The sequence below is a fragment of the Gobio gobio genome (genome assembly GCF_949357685.1).
Source record: "Gobio gobio genome assembly, chromosome: 4".
Classification (NCBI taxonomy): Eukaryota; Metazoa; Chordata; class Actinopteri; order Cypriniformes; family Gobionidae; genus Gobio; species Gobio gobio.
In genome coordinates this window covers 64,997,925-65,015,267 of record NC_137100.1, presented here as the reverse complement: position 1 = coordinate 65,015,267, position 17,343 = coordinate 64,997,925, and the positions used below count along the sequence as shown (strand labels likewise).

The 17,343-nt window shown below is 38.8% G+C and overlaps 1 protein-coding gene across 1 annotated transcript in view; it reads right to left on the bottom strand.

Annotated features, from left to right (window-relative positions):
• Positions 1-17,343, bottom strand: part of pappaa (pregnancy-associated plasma protein A, pappalysin 1a) — a gene marked incomplete at its 5' end in the record, with an annotated part of 160,837 nt that overhangs the window by 104,221 nt on the left and 39,273 nt on the right. The window contains 2 exons of the mRNA XM_079815957.1: positions 5,166-5,257; positions 7,628-7,756. Coding sequence (XP_079672083.1) covers positions 5,166-5,257; positions 7,628-7,756 — 221 coding nt within the window. The remainder of the gene's footprint in view (positions 1-5,165; positions 5,258-7,627; positions 7,757-17,343) is intronic.

Below are 17,343 nucleotides of genomic sequence, written 5' to 3'. Positions count from 1 at the left end.
CTAACCCAGCAATTGGATTGCTTTAACCCAGCATTTGGGTTGTTTTAACCCAGCGGTTGGGTTAAATGTTTGCTTAAAACAACCTGATTGCTGGGTTAAAATAACCCAATTGCTGGGTTAGTCCATTTTCAACCCAACTTGGGTTGTTTTTGAGTGTAATATCTGAAAAAAGCATAATAGGGGCACTTTAAATATTGATTAAGGCAATGGGATCTTACACTCTAAAAAATGCCGGGTTAAAAACAACCCAAGTTGGGTTGAAAATGGACTAACCCAGCAATTGGGTTGTTTTAAGCAAACATTTAACCCAACCGCTGGGTTAAAACGACCCATTCACTGGGTTAAAGCAACCCAATGGCTGGGTTAGTCCATTTTCAACCCAACTTGGGTTGTTTTTGAGTGTAATATCTGAAAAAAGCATAATTGGGGCACTTTAAATATTGATTAAGGCAATGGGATCTTACACTCTAAAAAATGCTGGGTTAAAAACAACCCAAGTTGGGTTGAAAATGGACTAACCCAGCAATTGGGTTGTTTTAACCCAGTGATTGGGTTGTTTTAAGCAAACCTGTAACCCAACCGCTGGGTTAAAACGATCCATTCACTGGGTTAAAGCAACCCAATTGCTGGGTTAAAACAACCCAATTGCTGGGTTAGTCAATTTTTAACCCAACTTGGGTTGTTTTTGAGTGTAATATCTGAAAAAAGCATAATAGGGGCACTTTAAACATTGATTAATGCAATGGGATCTTATTGTAAAGTGTTACCAATTTAATCAATTAAACAAGCCATGTCAGTTAAACACATAATTGATCAAAATAACTACACTCTAAAAAATGCTGGGTTAAAAAATAACCCAAGTTGGGTTGAAAATGAACTAACCCAGCAATCGGGTTGTTTTAACCCAGCAATTTGGTTGTTTTAAGAAAACACGTAACCCAACTGCTGGGTTAAAACAACCCAATTGCTGGGTTAGTCAATTTTCAACCCAACTTGGGTTATTTTAACCCAGCATTTTTTAGTGTGTACTTTACAGAATAAGACTAAGCCAAAAATAGTGATAATGAGCATATATTTAGTGATAAAGAGACACAAACGGTCTCTTTTTCAGCCTGTCTGTCTGTCTGCCTGTCTGCCTGTCTGTCAATCTCTCAATGTAAGGGTTTCCAGCAAGGAGGACGGAGGCATGCCGTGCCAAGTTGGCTGGAGCTTTCACATAAATTCCAGAGCTCCCCTCTGCTGATGTTGAAACGAGGGGCTGCAGAGGGGGACAAACACACACACACACACACACACACACACCTCCACGTGGCCTTGCGCACAGCCATATGCACGTCCGTGCCACCCCGTACCCGTGAACATATTCCTCTGACACAATGAGACGAGCAATTTACTGTCTCTGGACAACCTAATTCAAACACAATATTGAGATAAGGAAAACCAAACGCTATCTTTTGGTTCAGCGGAATCCAGCTAAAAAAACAATCAGTTGCGCAGTCAGAAAGACAAACGGTTCATTCATGATCGTGCCTGATGGTTCCACACAAAAACACAAATATTTCAAGCTGCCACACAGATGTGGCTCCTCCAGCGAATGGTAGAAATAAACTCTCAGACAAAAACGTGCAATGCCCGATATTCTGAAAACGGTCTAAAAAGAGGATTCATATCTTTTTTTTAAATAAGACCACCAAGTCTGCATGTATTTTATCAAAATAAATCAGTAAAAATTTTAAAATAACAGTTTTCTATTTGAATATATTGTAAAAAATTAATTTATTCCTGTGATTTTCAGCATCATTACTCCAGTTTTCAGTCATATGATCCGTCAGAAATCATTCCAATATGCTGATTTGCTGCTTAAGAAACATTACTTATTTTACATGGTGCACTGTGATTGGTTTAAAAGTCCAATCCGAATGAAAATGCTCCATATAAACACCTCAATCGGAATAAAAATACCCAAACCAAATGAAATTGTAATCGGTTTTGAGAGGGGTGGGATAAACATTTTCATGAACTGATTGAACGAAAAAATTCCACCATGTAAAATTCGCAAAACATTCTTAAGAATGAAATTATTCTTAAATGCCAATTTCTTATTATTTTCTAACTTGAGAAAAAATATACGAATATTTTGTATTCCCAAAAACGTTTCTTAAGTATGTTCTTATCTTCTTTCTTATGATTGTTATTAAGATAAAATTTAAGAAGTATTCATATTCACGAAAATAATCTCGGGCCGGATTCACGAAAATCTTCTTAAGAAAGAAGATAAGAAAATTCTTAAGATAAATTCGTAAGAATGTTCCTAAGAGCAATTCTTGAAAAAATCTTAAGAAGTTCTCAAATATTTTCTTAAGAACATCTTAATTTTTTACTTAAGAAGAAAATAAAAAGTGTTATATTATTGAAAGGTATTACTGAAGATTCGCTGAATGAAAAACACCTCAAAGCTCGTCGTTTTGCGCTTCCTGCAGATTACCGTAGATATCAGAATAAGTGTGCAGACTATTTTCGTCGTGACGTGGGGAGTAAATCACTCAACGTCGTGTTTTTAATGTGCCGTGTCTGTAAAATCGATTAGATCGACACAAGGCGAATCATATCAGACGCCAGAAGGACTAGCCGAGGTAAGGCTTCTCTCGCCGGGGTTAATGAGCGCTGAACACCCGCTGATCGCCTGGAGCTCACAACTCCAACAACGGCAGATCAAATTGTAAAATAGGCGCTCTCTTCATAAACAAACCACAGATTTAATCTTTAAATAAGTACATTCTCGCCTGAAAAAGTCTTAAAACTACAATTTGTGACACATTAACAGTAGAATTGGTATTTCAGATTGGAGGTTGGAGGTTATCCTAACTTTAAGAAGTTATTTACGATGATTTTAAAGAACATTATTTTCGTGAATATAAATATACTTCTTACATTTTATCTTAAGAACAATCATAAGAAAAAAGATAAGAACATTCTTAAGAAAAGTTTTTGGCAATACAAAATATTCTTATATTTTTTCTTAAGTTAGAAAATAAGAAGAAATTGGCAGTTAAGAATAATTTCATTCTTAAGAATGTTTTGTGAATCCGGCCCCTTGTTCTTTAAAATCATCGTAAATAACTTAAATAAGTTATTTAAGGATAACCTCCAATCTATCTTAAATACCAATTCTACTGTTAATGTGTCACAAATTGTAGTTTTAAGACTTTTTCAGGCGAGAATGTACTTTAAAAAGATTAAATTGTGGTTTGTTTATAAAGAGAGCGCCTATTTTACAATTTGATCTGCCGTTGTTGGAGTTGTGAGCTCCAGGCGATCAGCGGGTGTTCAGCGCTCATTAACCCCGGCGAGAGAAGCCTTACCTCGGCTAGTCCTTCTGGCGTCTGATATGATTCGTCTTGTGTCGATGTAATCGATTTTACAGACACGGCACATTAAAAACACGACGTTGAGTGATTTACTCCCGGTCAAGCCAGTCACGACGAAAATAGTCTGCACACTTATTCTGATATCTACGGTAATCTGCAGGAAGCACAAAACGACGAGCTTTGAGGTGTTTTTCATTCAGAGAATCTTCAGTAATACCTTTCAATAATATAGCACCTTTTATTTTCTTCTTAAGTAAAAAATTAAGATGTTCTTAAGAAAATATTTGAGAACTACTTAAGAATTGCACTTAGGAACATTCTTAAGAACTTCTTAGAATTTATCTTAAGCATTTTCTTAACTTCTTTCTTAAGATTTTTGTGAATCCGAAACATTCAAGCTGCTGGAGAGGTGTCGACATTTCTCTCTGCTTCTCGTAAGTTATAAAAAAAGTTCAACAACTTCTTCAAATTGGTTAAGTAACATTACCTACGGTCTACTTTAATTATTTTTGTTAATATTTATAGCCTACCTCTTTGATTATGGTATCTTTCCTTAATCATCTGAAATATTTATGCGTTTAGTAGCTTTAGTTTAGTGCTTTCATTCATGTTTTTATTAATAATTTGGGTGCATTTTGTGTTTTTCAAAATAAATGAATTGAATTCATTTCGATTCATCATTTCATGACAAAAAGTGCGCATATAAACGTGGCTAATGTTGAAAACTGAATAGAAAATTCAAAAGAACAGCATTTATTTGACATTTTCACGACTTTACGGTCACTTTTGGTCAATTTAATAATCATTTTTAAAATAAGACCACCAAATCTGCATTTATTTCATCAAAATAATGTGAAATAACATTACAATTTAAAATAACAGTTTTCTATTCGAATATATTGTACAAATTGTATTTATTCCTGTGATTTTCAGCATCATTACTCCAGTTTTCAGTCATATGATCCTTCAGAAATCATTCTAATACGCTGATTTGCTGCTTAAGAAACGTGACTTATTATCAAAGTTGAAAACTGAATAGAAAATTCAAAAGAACAACATTTATTTGACATTTTCACGACTTTACGGTCGCTTTTGGTCAATTGAATGCGTGCTTGCTGAATACAAATATTAAAAAGAAAATCCTACTGAACCCAAACAATTGAAATGCAGTGCTTTTACCATTGTATTAGTTGTATATTATAATTTTTTCTTCATTTCTGACCAAATTGGCCTCTTTTTTAAGACTTCTACTGTATATATAAACACTCTCTGTTGTGTCCGTTCATCCACTCACAAGTTTTCTGTCGTGTGTTTGTCGCTGAACACTGAATAGGTGCATTTGTGTTCTCTGTGTTGTCTATTTTACACTGTATGAGAGGTTTTGCTTTTGTGTCTTACAGTAAACACAATGACCCTACTGCTGCCTTTCAATGACGTAACCTTTCCTCAGGCTCTGGCCATAAAAACGGAGACCGGAAAGCATTCTATTATTAATAATACAGAACGGGACAAGGCGCCAAGACATCCTTCATGAATTTGTTAGTGTGTTCGTTTTGAATTAAATGTCTTACAAATTTTAAAGGGATGTCATGACGCTAGTGATAAAAAATAGCTTTGGCTCGAGAGGGAGCGACTGGCTAAACTATTACTCCTAAAGTGCTGCTCTCAAAGAGTAACACATCTCGCAAACCTGTCAAGTAATAGTGACGTCCGGCATTGAGTGTGTTTAAAAGCGTGCCGTAAGACAGACGGCTGTAATGAGCTGCTGATGCACTTACGGTTTCTCTCCACACTTACCAACACAGTTGAAAAACGCCTCCTTCTTACAATGGCCGGAGCAGCCGTCTCCATTCATAGTGTTCATATCGTCACATTCCTCTCCCTGGGACCTGAAATAAATCAATGTATACATCATAAACATAATAATGATGATTTCCCACGGTGGATATAAATCTGCTGCTAAAAGCATGAACCTCCTCGTGCAGTGTGGATATATGACAACATGTTTCCCAACCGTTTTAAAATGTTTTCTTGAGGTTAACGTGATGCTCCTGTAAATCAGTAGTTCGCAATCTTTTCGAAGACCCTGCGCTATCCAATAACTAGAAAAGATATTAACTGAGTCTGGGGGAGTTGATAAGAAATGTTTGTTCATTAATAAAACAGAAGCTGAGGGGGAACCTGTATGGACTTTTGTTGCTTTTTAATTAAGTTTGATTCATTTAGAAAATCAAGTTAGGTCATATTTACCCTCTAAAAAATGCTGGGTTAAAAACAACCCAAGTTGGGTTGAAAATGGACTAAGCCAGCAATTGGGTTGTTTTAAGCAAACATTTAACCCAACCGCTGGGTTAAAACGACCCATTCACTGGGTTAAAACAACCCAATTGCTTTGTTTTTAACCCAGCATTTTTTAGAGTGTACACCTGGCATTAAGATAGGTTTTATTCGATCGGATCACAAGTGTACGACAATAAATACAAGTGACCGACAGGGTCTAAAACGTCTTGAGCTTGTCCACTTTCAACCACTTCCAGAGTTAGTCGAAAACGCATTTGACCGGATTGCTTTCGTACACTCTAAACAATGCTGGGTTAAAAACAACCCAAGTTAGGTTGAAAATGGACTAACCCAGCAATTGGGTTGTTTTAACCCAGCGACTGCATTGTTTTAAGCAAACATTTAACCCAACCGCTGGGTTAAAATGACCCAATTACTGGGTTAGTCCATTTTCAACCACTTCCAGAGTTAGTCAAATAACGCATTTGACCGGATTACTTTCGTACACTCTAAAAATGCTGGGTTAAAAACAAGCCAAGTTGGGTTGAAAATGGACTAACCGAGCAATTGGGTTGTTTTAACCCAATGAATGGGTCATTTTAACCCAGTGGTTGGGTTAAATGTTTGCTTACAACAACCCAATTGCTGGGTTCAAACAACCCAATTGCTGGGTTAGTCCATTTTCAACCCAACTTGGGTTGTTTTTAACCTAGCATTTTTTAGAGTGTACACCTGGCATTAAGATATGTTTTGGTCGATCGGATCACAAGTGTACGACAATAAATACAGGTGACCAACAGGGTCTAAAACGTCTTGAGCTTGTCCACTTTCAACCACTTCCAGAGTTAGTCGAAAACGCATTTGACCGGATTGCTTTCGTACACTCTAAAAATGCTGGGTTAAAAACAACCCAAGTTGGGTTGAAAATGGACTAACCCGGCAAGTGGGTTGTTTTAACCCAGTGAATGGGTCGTTTTAACCCAGTGGTTGGGTTAAATGTTTGCTTACAACAACCCAATTGCTGGGTTAGTCCATTTTCAGCCCAACTTGGGTTGTTTTTAACCCAGCATTTTTTAGAGTGTACACCTGGCATTAAGATATGTTTTGGTCGATCGGATCACAAGTGTACGACAATAAATACAGGTGACCAACAGGGTCTAAAACGTCTTGAGCTTGTCCACTTTCAACCACTTCCAGAGTTAGTCGAAAACGCATTTGACCGGATTGCTTTTGTACACTCTAAAAATGCTGGGTTAAAAACAACCCAAGTTGGGTTGAAAATGGACTAACCCGGCAAGTGGGTTGTTTTAACCCAGTGAATGGGTCGTTTTAACCCAGTGGTTGGGTTAAATGTTTGCTTACAACAACCCAATTGCTGGGTTAGTCCATTTTCAACCCAACTTTGGTTGTTTTTAACCCAGCATTTTTTAGAGTGTACACCTGGCATTAAGATATGTTTTGGTCGATCGGATCACAAGTGTACAACAATAAATACAGGTGACCGACAGGGTCTAAAACGTCTTGAGCTTGTCCACTTTCAACCACTTCCAGAGTTAGTCGAAAACGCATTTGACCGGATTGCTTTCGTACACTCTAAAAAAGCTGGGTTAAAAACAACCCAAGTTGGGTTGAAAAAGGACTAACCCAGCAATTGGGTTGTTTTAACCCAGTGAATGGGTCGTTTTAACCCAGTGGTTGGGTTAAATGTTTGCTTAAAACAACCCAATAGCTGGGTTAGTTAGTTTTTAACCCAGCATTTTTTAGTATACACCTGGCATTAAGATATGTTTTGGTCGATCGGATCACAAGTGTACATCAATAAATACAGGTGACCAACGTCTTGAGCTTGTCCACTTTCGACCACTTCCAGAGTTAGTCGAAAACGCTTTTGACCGGATTGCTTTCGTACACAACCCAGTCGCTGGGTTAAAACAACAGAGAGACTGCTCTGAAGGCTGTGGAAATGCGTCCAATCTCACCTCTGGATGAGACCGTCCCCACAGTACGGCGCTCCGAGGCGGTGTGTGAGCGGAGGCGACGGCTCACTCTCGCTCCGACTGGAGATGGTTTGGACCTGGTATGTGTACACACCACCATACTCAACATCCCTGTGGAAAAATGCAAGAAACCATCACACATCTGTCCCAGAATGTAATTTCGAATTAATATTTGCCACTAGGATTGATTCTTTTTTTTAATGCCAAATAATAAATAAAAATACTACAGGCTGCTACCAATACAATTTTACACTCTAAAAAATGCTGGGTTAAAAATAACCCAAGTTGGGTTGAAAATGGACTAACCCAGCAATTGGGTTGTTTTAACCCAGCGGTTGGGTTAAATGTTTGCTTAAAACAACCCAATTGCTGGGTTAGTCCATTTTCAACCCAACTTGGGTTATTTTGGTAACACTTTATAATAACTACACGCTATGAAGCATTAGTTAAGCAGTAGTAAATAGTTAATTCATCATTTATAAAGCATTAATAGACATTAATAGCAGTTTATAAGCTCTATTCTTGATTTATAAGCATATCTATAATGTGTTTAATAATTGTATGTTAATACTTTATAAATGATCAATTAATAATTTCTAAATTAAGTATTACATTAAAAAAAGCAGGTCTCAGGCACTCAGTCAGATGTAAAAAGAGGAGAAGGAATTAATTAAAAAGCCTTTATTTGGTATGGCTTAAATCATCTTTTAAAAAATAGAAGAACCAACATGTTTCGACCAACAAATGGTCGTCTTCAGGGCAAAGCAACACAAAGAATAACCCTCATTGGGTTAGGCCTTATTAGGCTAATTGAATGCTTTCGGACTGACTAGTGTTACCGTTATGGGTAATCCGGCATTTTTTAGAGTGTATCATCAAAAACAATCTTTACACTGCAAAGGTGGCACAGAAGCTTCATCTGACATGTCATTTATGTTTATTCACACAGACTGCTAGGCAGGTGGAGCTGGGGAGGTGGAGGGGTTCAGAGGAACTCTTGACAGGGCTGAAGCTTACAGCAAACCCTCAAGCAAACTATTTAAATGTTGAGCAAGCAATCTCATTGGCTACAGGAGGCCAATCAGCTTGAGCCATTCGATAATGATGTGATTGCTTGCAGATTGCATGTGAAGGATTGATCAAGTATGTGCCCTCTAGAGTTTCATGACTGAACGAGCTATATAAAAAAAGAATATTGGAGTATGTTTTACAAGAACATTTGCAGTGGGGTAAAGCACGCCACCACTGGACTCTAGAGCACTAGAGACGTGTTCTCTGGAGTGACCAATCACGCTTCTTTGTTTCTGAGTCTGGGTTTGGCGGTCGCCAGGAGAACGGGACTTGCCTGACTGCATTTTGCCAAGTGTAAAGTTCGGTGGAGGGGAGATTATGGTTTGGGGTTGTTTTCAGGGGTTTGGCTTGGCCCCTTAGTTCCAGTGAAATTAACTCTTAATGCTTCACCAAGACATTTTGGACAATTACATATAGCGTAGCTTCTAGCATAGCTCAGACACCTCCTAACAGTGATCAGCGAGAGCCATCTGATCATTCCTTGCTGAAAAAGTCAGGTTTAGGAAGTTAATCCAACTCCTTCTACACCCTGAAAACTCGCAGTGCTGGTTTAGTGCTGGTTCGAAGCACATGAGCTGTCGCTTTGAACCATAAGCCGGTGGAGGTTGAGAACAGAGATAAGAGACATCTGATCTTGTGTCAGTCCGAAGAGGAAAGTGAATCTACACTCGAGCTGAACCATGTGGGAAGTCATGAGGGATGAAGATGTGCTGAGACAATGAAACCAAAACCCGCTCTGTTAGCACTGGGCTTTGTGGAAAGGGTCACGGCGTTCTGGTGGCGAACGATTGCGGCCGCTGATAATCAGCAAAACAGGCCCGACATGTTTCCTCCATCAGAGGACACCTGTATACAAGCACAAGTCGCACCTCTCTGAGTCACTTGGAGGGCTACGTCTTGGAGGACATTTGTTTTTGGTCAGTAAAACTGCATAAAGTGATTGAAAGTAAGCCTCTCCTCTAGGATACTCAGTAGATGCCAATATTTACTGCAGGCCCTTTACAAAAACCAAGTGTCTCTGCGGGCCCTTGTGAAAAAGCAGCACACTTTAGCTTACTTTTCAGAAAAGAGTGCAAACCGAATGTAATGTTTTTAGAGTGAGTTCTGAAGTTTAAAGGGATAGTTCACCCAAAAATTTATATTATTAGCCCATGATTTAATCACGAGTCATCCGAGGTGTATATGACATTCTTCTTTCAGACGAAGTTATATTAAAAATGTTCTGGCTAATCCAAGCATTATAATAGCAATAATAGTTGCTCTGTTTTTGAAGTCCATAAAAAATGCATCTGTTCGTCAAATAACTGCTCCTCGCGAGTCTGGGGTGTTAATAAAGACAGAGCGACACGCGTCATATTCTGAAGACCACGCCCACCGGGGGGGAAACAATCGAACGCCCTCCATTGACTTTGCATTGCGTGAAGCAGCATCCTTGTCATTTCGGACTTATAACAAAAAACAGAACAATGTCTAAAAGCTGATATATGACAAAGTGTACAGCAAACAAGCTGAACAAAACCCACAACCAAAAACCCAGACGTTTTTATAAGCTATTGACCCAAAAAATGATCGTTTAAGGACAAAAAAGTGGATACAGGCCATTGAGACACGTTATATTACACTGAGAAGTACACACACTAGAGGGGAACGTAATCAGCGACAGGATATATCTTATATAAAACTGACATTTGGATATTTGACTTAACAGTGGCAACATATTTACTGCACACATAGGTATACTTGGGCATACTGAGTGTCGGGATCCCAAAATTGACCCATTCTTCAGCTGAAGCGTCACGTTTTACTGCCTTTATCCACTTTTGTCTCCTTAAACTCTCGTTTTTTTGGGTCGACAGTTTATAAAAACTTATTTCTGTGTTTTTTAGCTTGTTTGCTGTACACTTTGTCACATATCTGCTTTTAGACATTGTTCTGTTTTTTTCGAAGTCCGAAATGACAATGAGGCAGCCTCACGCAATGCAAAGTCAATGGAGGGCGTTGGGTTGGTTTCCCCCCCGGTGTGGGCGTGGCCTAAATACGCTCTGTCTCCATGAAGGCCTTCTGAAGCGAATCGATGCGTTTGTGTAAGAAAAATTTCCATATTTAAAAATGTATTTCATTTTTTTCTATGGCTCTGCATCAGCCGCGCCATCACTTCTGACAAATAAGGTCAAAATTCCGGCGCGATCATAGAGATATACATAGATTACTCATTAGTGCATGCGTGAATCGGTCAAGTAAGGTATCTACATATATATATCTTTGATCGTGTCAGTATTTTGACCTTATTCGCCGGAAGTTATGGCGCTGGGAATACTAGATGACATTCGTCTGATAAGAGGTAAAAAAATAACACAAATACTGTTGGGTTTCTCGCAGAAACCGATCGCTTCGTGTCTTAAGACATCAATGTGTCGCCACGAGCCGCATGGTTTAATAAGGATTCGTATGTTTGTGTGTTTCTACTAGGGATGCACCGGTCAAAAACTGGAACCGGACTGTTTTTAATTCTAGCACGCGATCGGCAACCGGCTGGTTTTCTTTGTATTTTTCTGCCGATTTTCCCGGAAGTGCACCCGCGTGCACATACTCCTATATTGCAATCATTCGCGAACATGTCACTTGTGTGTTACTAAACGGAAACTGGAGAACTGAGGGAAGAGACGAGGCACTCACCTCTCCGCACCCTGCACAAGCGTACATAGCGAGTGTTTGTTCAGCTCAGCTTCTCGCGTGTTGGATCGGATGAGAAACGAAACAGACTAACTTGTGACAAAACGGAAATGCTTATTTTTGTAAAGAAGAACATGCATGCACTTTTGAAATTAAATTCTATCAGTTCTGTATAGGATGATCTTTTTTTTTTTTTACCTTAAAGTTACATTGACTTAATTTGATTTAAAAAGCACCTGCTGTAGGACTATCTTTGAACTAATTTGATTTAACATTTTGGAACAATGTATTTATAAACTTTGGTTTCATTTAATTTCACTGGTAAAGACTTTTTTTCTTTACATTGAATTTAAAAACAAATGATTTAAGTAACATCTTTGTTTGGATTGTTAAATGTGTGTTGATTGTGTTGTTTCACATAAATTCAACCAAATTCAATTTCCCGTTGATTTCAGATTGCGCACTTGTTTTCATTGGCCAAAAGCCAATATAGCCTGTTAAATAGCCTACAAATAAACATCTTTTTCATGTATACTTTCATTGTTTTATGGTGTAAAAAAAAATCGGAATCGGCCAGTTTGCTTGAAAAAAAATCGGTATCGGAATCGGCAATGTAAAATCATGATCGGTGCATCACTAGTTTTTACTCTCATTGCTCTCATACTCTAAAATATCCCCATTTACATCATTATACGTCTATCACACTGCAACGGTTTGAGTTAAAAATCTTCATTTGTGTTCTACTGAAGAAACAAAGACAACAAAATGTTGGATGCCCTGGGGGTAAGCAGATAAACATAAACATTTAGTTTTTGGGTGAACTATCCCTTTAATCTGTAAATGGTATTTCATTCCATTGTCTTTGAAACATACTGTAGTTTAAATAGTTATGACACCCCTTAAGTCATCTCTGTGCAAACATCACCTCTAGAAAGACAAAGAAAGCCATACACACAAAACCTCCATCTGCTGTTTTTTCTACACTCACATCCACAAACATTCTAAACTACAACCCACCCACAAAGCTACAAAACAGCATGTGCATTAACTACTAGACAGGAACCCCAAGCCTCTCAGCTTTCCATCTCCAAAACTGCACATACACAGGTCATTAATAAAAGAGCCAACACGAGCGAGAGGAAAATACACAAAGCCTTCATTATTTGCATTTACGTTGGACACGTTCCCCGAGAGAAACGCAAGCACATCTCTGCTGATTAACAAAACAACACGGCCAAATTACCCGAGCGCCGTGGACGTTACGTTTATTGCGAACGCCACAGGTTCACGCGAGGCCAAGCGTTTTTGTGCTGCCGTCAGCAGAGTTATAAGGTGCCTGTTCTAATGGGCAGGGAAGCAGTAACGTTTAATAAGAGGCAAAACAAATCATTCAAATTAGCACTTGACATGAATGACACCGGCAAGAGGTTTAAGCTGCAATTTGCCTGCGTTTTGGAAAATGGGAAAACGTCTGTGAAAGTCCCATAAAATGAAACAAGAAAAACACAAATAAGCGTTGCACAGAGAAAAGCAATTTACACAACATACAGGGAAAGGCACCTACACGCATAAAGCTGAGACTTAAGGATATTTGAAACAGGAAAACTTCTTTTGAACAGCAGTTTTTGAGTTTGCATGCTCTAAGTCAGGGGTGTCCAAACTTTTTTAAAAGGGGGCCAGATTCGATGTTGTGGACACACTTGGGGGCCGGTTCCTTTTCTATTATATATATATATATATATATATGATATGTGTGTGTGTGTGTGTGTGTGTGTGTGTGTGTGTGTGTGTGTGTGTGTGTGTGTGTGTGTGTGTGTGTGTGTGTGTGTGTGTGTGTGTGTGTGTGTGTGTGTGTGTGTGTGTGTGTGTGTGAGTGGATGTGTCAATATCACACTCTTGATGTTTTAGACCCCTTTACTGCTGTGTACTTTTTTTCAGCATGGTGGCTGATTTGTTGATTGTACACAAATATTCTGAGAATTTTTGTGTTTTTGCCGATTTCTCATTCATTTTCTATGGTCGGTCATTTATGACAGAAGACAATGAACGCTACTTTTTTTTAACGACCAATTAGCATGCTCGAATCATGACCCCAATTTTTTTGTGTGTTTACACACCTAATGCTAAAGTCACCAAGTTTCATATCATTCCGATGAAGCTGTGATTTTTAAAAATTCAAAATGTGGTTCATAGGTTCAGTTTTTCATAGGTGTGTGTGTGTGTGTGTGTGTGTGTGTGTGTGTGTGTGTGTGTGTGTGTGTGTGTGTGTGTGTGTGTGTGTGTGTGTGTGTGTGTGTGTGTGTGTGTGTGTGTGTGTGTGTGTGTGTGTGTGTGTGTGTGTGTGTGTGTGTGTGTGTGTGTGTGTGTGTAAGTGGATGTGTCAATATCACACTCTTGATGTTTTAGAGTGTCACCCCTTTACTGCTGTGTACTTTTTTTCAGCATCGTGGCCGATTTGTAGATTGAACACACAAATATTCTGAGAATTTTGTGTTTTTGCCAATTTCTCATTCATCTCCTATGGTCGTTTATTTATGACCGAAGACAATGAACGCTACTTTTTTTTAACAACCAATTAGCATGCTCGAATCATAACCCCAATTTTGTTGTGTGTTTACACACCTAATGCTAAAGTCACCAAGTTTCATATCATTCCGATGAAGCTGTGATTTTTAACATTTCAAAACAGAAAATTTTCCGGTCAGAAATGACCGAAGAGCACCAGAGGGTTCAACAAATTAAGAAAGAAGAAGCATGGCGCTGTTTCTTGGCATGTCTTTCCATGGTGACTTGTGGATTCAGCTCTCTGTTGAGAATACGCAAGAGCTTTTTCTTACTAAGCTAAGGAGAAACACACCCTTATAATAGTCAAATCCAGTGTTGCTGCCCCGGATTGAAAGTTACCACGTGCAAACTGCTGTCTGACAAAGTGGAAAACCGAAAAATTGATCAGATCGTTGCGTAATTGATCCTTCCTTTCATTTGTGAGTGCTGATGCCTATCCTTAAAGAGAACAAGGTTCCACTTCTTATTGCATAAAAAGACATCTGCCTCCAGACTTTCTATGTCACACATGTGCTGAGGTGTTGAAGAAAGCGGTCTCAGAGAATGCCCTCATCGTCTGCTCAGCATCCACCCTTTAACAGAACTTCATCTGTGTCTTATTAATGCATTGTATCATTGTATTCTCAACTGTTCTGAACTGGTGCAGCTGATGAAATGTCACATGATGTCATGTGAGCCAGACACTCTTGACAGATCAACAGGCCCGCCAATATGCTTATGGCATAAATACTATACGTTGATGACATGGCATGAAATAAGTTGACATGTCAACAGAATTGCACTTGCAGCTCATCGGTCAAACGCTGGCTGGGTTCAACGGGTGATGCTACCATCTGTTTGCACCTCAGTGCATTCTCAGCGTTTAATTTATAGAAACCCGTGTCGAAGTTATAGACGAGAGAGAGGAAGAGAAAATCAGAGAAAGCTTCCCATTCAAGCCAAACAGGAATACTTGATGAACCCTCTGGTGCTCTTCGTTTAGGGGTTGCATTGTGGTTGTCTTCCCGGACACCTAAATAGGATGATTTTTCTTCAATAATATTTTTTCTTTTTCATTTTGTATTTTGAGATGATTTGATGGTATTTTTTTATATTTATGCAATAATAATGGTCTATTTTTGCCATTGAAAATTATACAAATATTATTATATATATATATTTTTTTGCAGTATTTCAGGTTAAAATAGAGACTAGGCCTTCAAAAAAATTTTTTTTTAAACCAGATTAGTGCCCTCTTTTGGAATTATTTAAAGGGTTAGTTCACCCAAAAATGAAATTTTTCTGTCATTAATTACTTACCCTCATGTCGTTCGACACCCGTCAGACCTCCGTTCATCTTCAGAACTCAAATGAAGATATTTTAGTGTAAATCTGATGGCTCTGAAAGGCCTCCATTGGCACAATGGCACGGTTCACTCCGAGACGTCGTTACAAAGGCCATCTCACTACAGTGGTTCTACAATAACTTTATGAAGTGACGAGAATAGTTTTTGTGCGCAAAAAAACCCTAAATAACGACTTATATAGTGATGACGATTTCAAACACGGCCTCATGAAGCTTCATAGCGTTATGAATCAGTGAGTCGATTCAGCAGTTTGAATCGCCAAATTTCAGCAGTTTGGGGGTTTGACACGCGATCCGAATCATGATTCGACTCTTGATGTTTTAGACCCCTTTACTGCTGTGTACTTTTTTTTCAGCATTGTGGCCGATTTGTAGATTGTACACAAATATTTTGAGAATTTTTGTGTTTTTGCCGATTTCTCATTCATTTCCTATGGTCGGTCATTTATGACCGAATCAAGCCTGTTGTGCTCCAGTCAGAAATTGAAGCTTTCGCGCCTCGATCGCCCCCCGGTGGCCGGTCCCAGTATAGCTCCTAAACCCCGCCTCTCCATGTATTTGAATGGGCGCGAGACACACTAAACAATTTAATTACACTTCAAATAATTGTTTCCTAAAGATGGTTTCTGTCATTTTAGGCAGTTTTTATTACAATAATTTAATTTCAAGTGTTCGTTTTTTAAATAAGTTTAGTTTTAGTGAGTTATTTGATGCTATAAAAACGGGGGGTGTGACGTCATGATTGACAGCTGAGATTGACAGCTTCTCTGAGTGAAGTTGTCACTGAGGCACTAACGGACTTTTTTCTGGATTTTTGTGAGGAGATTGGAGCTTTAGCTTTAATTTCTACATTTCCATAACTGTTTATTTCACACCAATATAATGAATTGTTCTGCATCTGCGAGAGTGTGGGCGGGCTTTTGATAATCGCGCCTCTACTTCCTGTTCTCTACTGCGCAACTCCGGTCCCGAGATCGCTACTGCGCAGACTCGGTCCCAAGATGTCAGCGCCGTGAGCGGGCCTATGAAAGCTTCAACTTTGGTCAGCAGAAGTCAATGAAGTCGCGTCGTCCATATTTTTTTACGGTCTATGGACCGAATACAATGAACACTACTTTTTTTTTTTTTACGACCAATTAGCATGCTCGAATCATGACCCCAATTTTTGTGTGTGTTTACATACCTAATGCAAGAAAAGTCACCAAGTTTCATATCATTCCGATGAAGCTGTGATTTTTAAAATTTCAAAACAGAACATTTTCCGGTCAGAAATGACCGAAGAGTACCAGAGGGTTAAAAAGAAAAAGACTCAATGCTTGTTGGAAGACTTCCACAGATACACATCAGGACTCATGAAGTGCTCGAAGACAAGAGAAAGAAGCCACTCAAGTGACCTCCTCAAGAGAAACACCATACGCAAGCAACACGAGTGTTTTCTGCAAAAAAGACCAGGTTTAGTTGCCTTTTGGGAAAACGGCAACTGGCGGTCTTAAATGAGATGCCCACATCTCAGCAGGCTGTCAGGACTTTCTCACTAAACAATCTTCATTTCAAAGAATTCCAAGTCCGCCAGCGCCCGCATGTAGTCATATTTCCGAAACCACAGAAGATTTGGTTTTCCTTGTATTTCTAGGGATTCAGTTGGGGATAATGAAACTACAGTAATAAAGCGAATGCAAGATAAATCATTAGTTGGGTCATCCCTAGTTGTTCTGGTTGAGAAATTATGTCAATCACATATAAGGGAGATCAACTCGTAGTGGTGAATTTACAGAGAAACTCCAACATTTCCACAGTGCAAATCTTCCTTCGGAACATGACTTCTGGTAAACAGGGATTACTGCGGTCAGCTATGACGTCAAAAGCTCTACGGCGGTGTATAGCACATGCACATTCCCTATGCAACTTACATTGGTTTACATATAATCTAGACCAAATTCTTGTACTTAATGGAACATTTCGGTCCGAAACCAATTAGGATTAGGAGGATCTTCAAGGAAACGTGAAAGTTGCCTACAGAAGTGGTTATGAAATAATCTTGTTC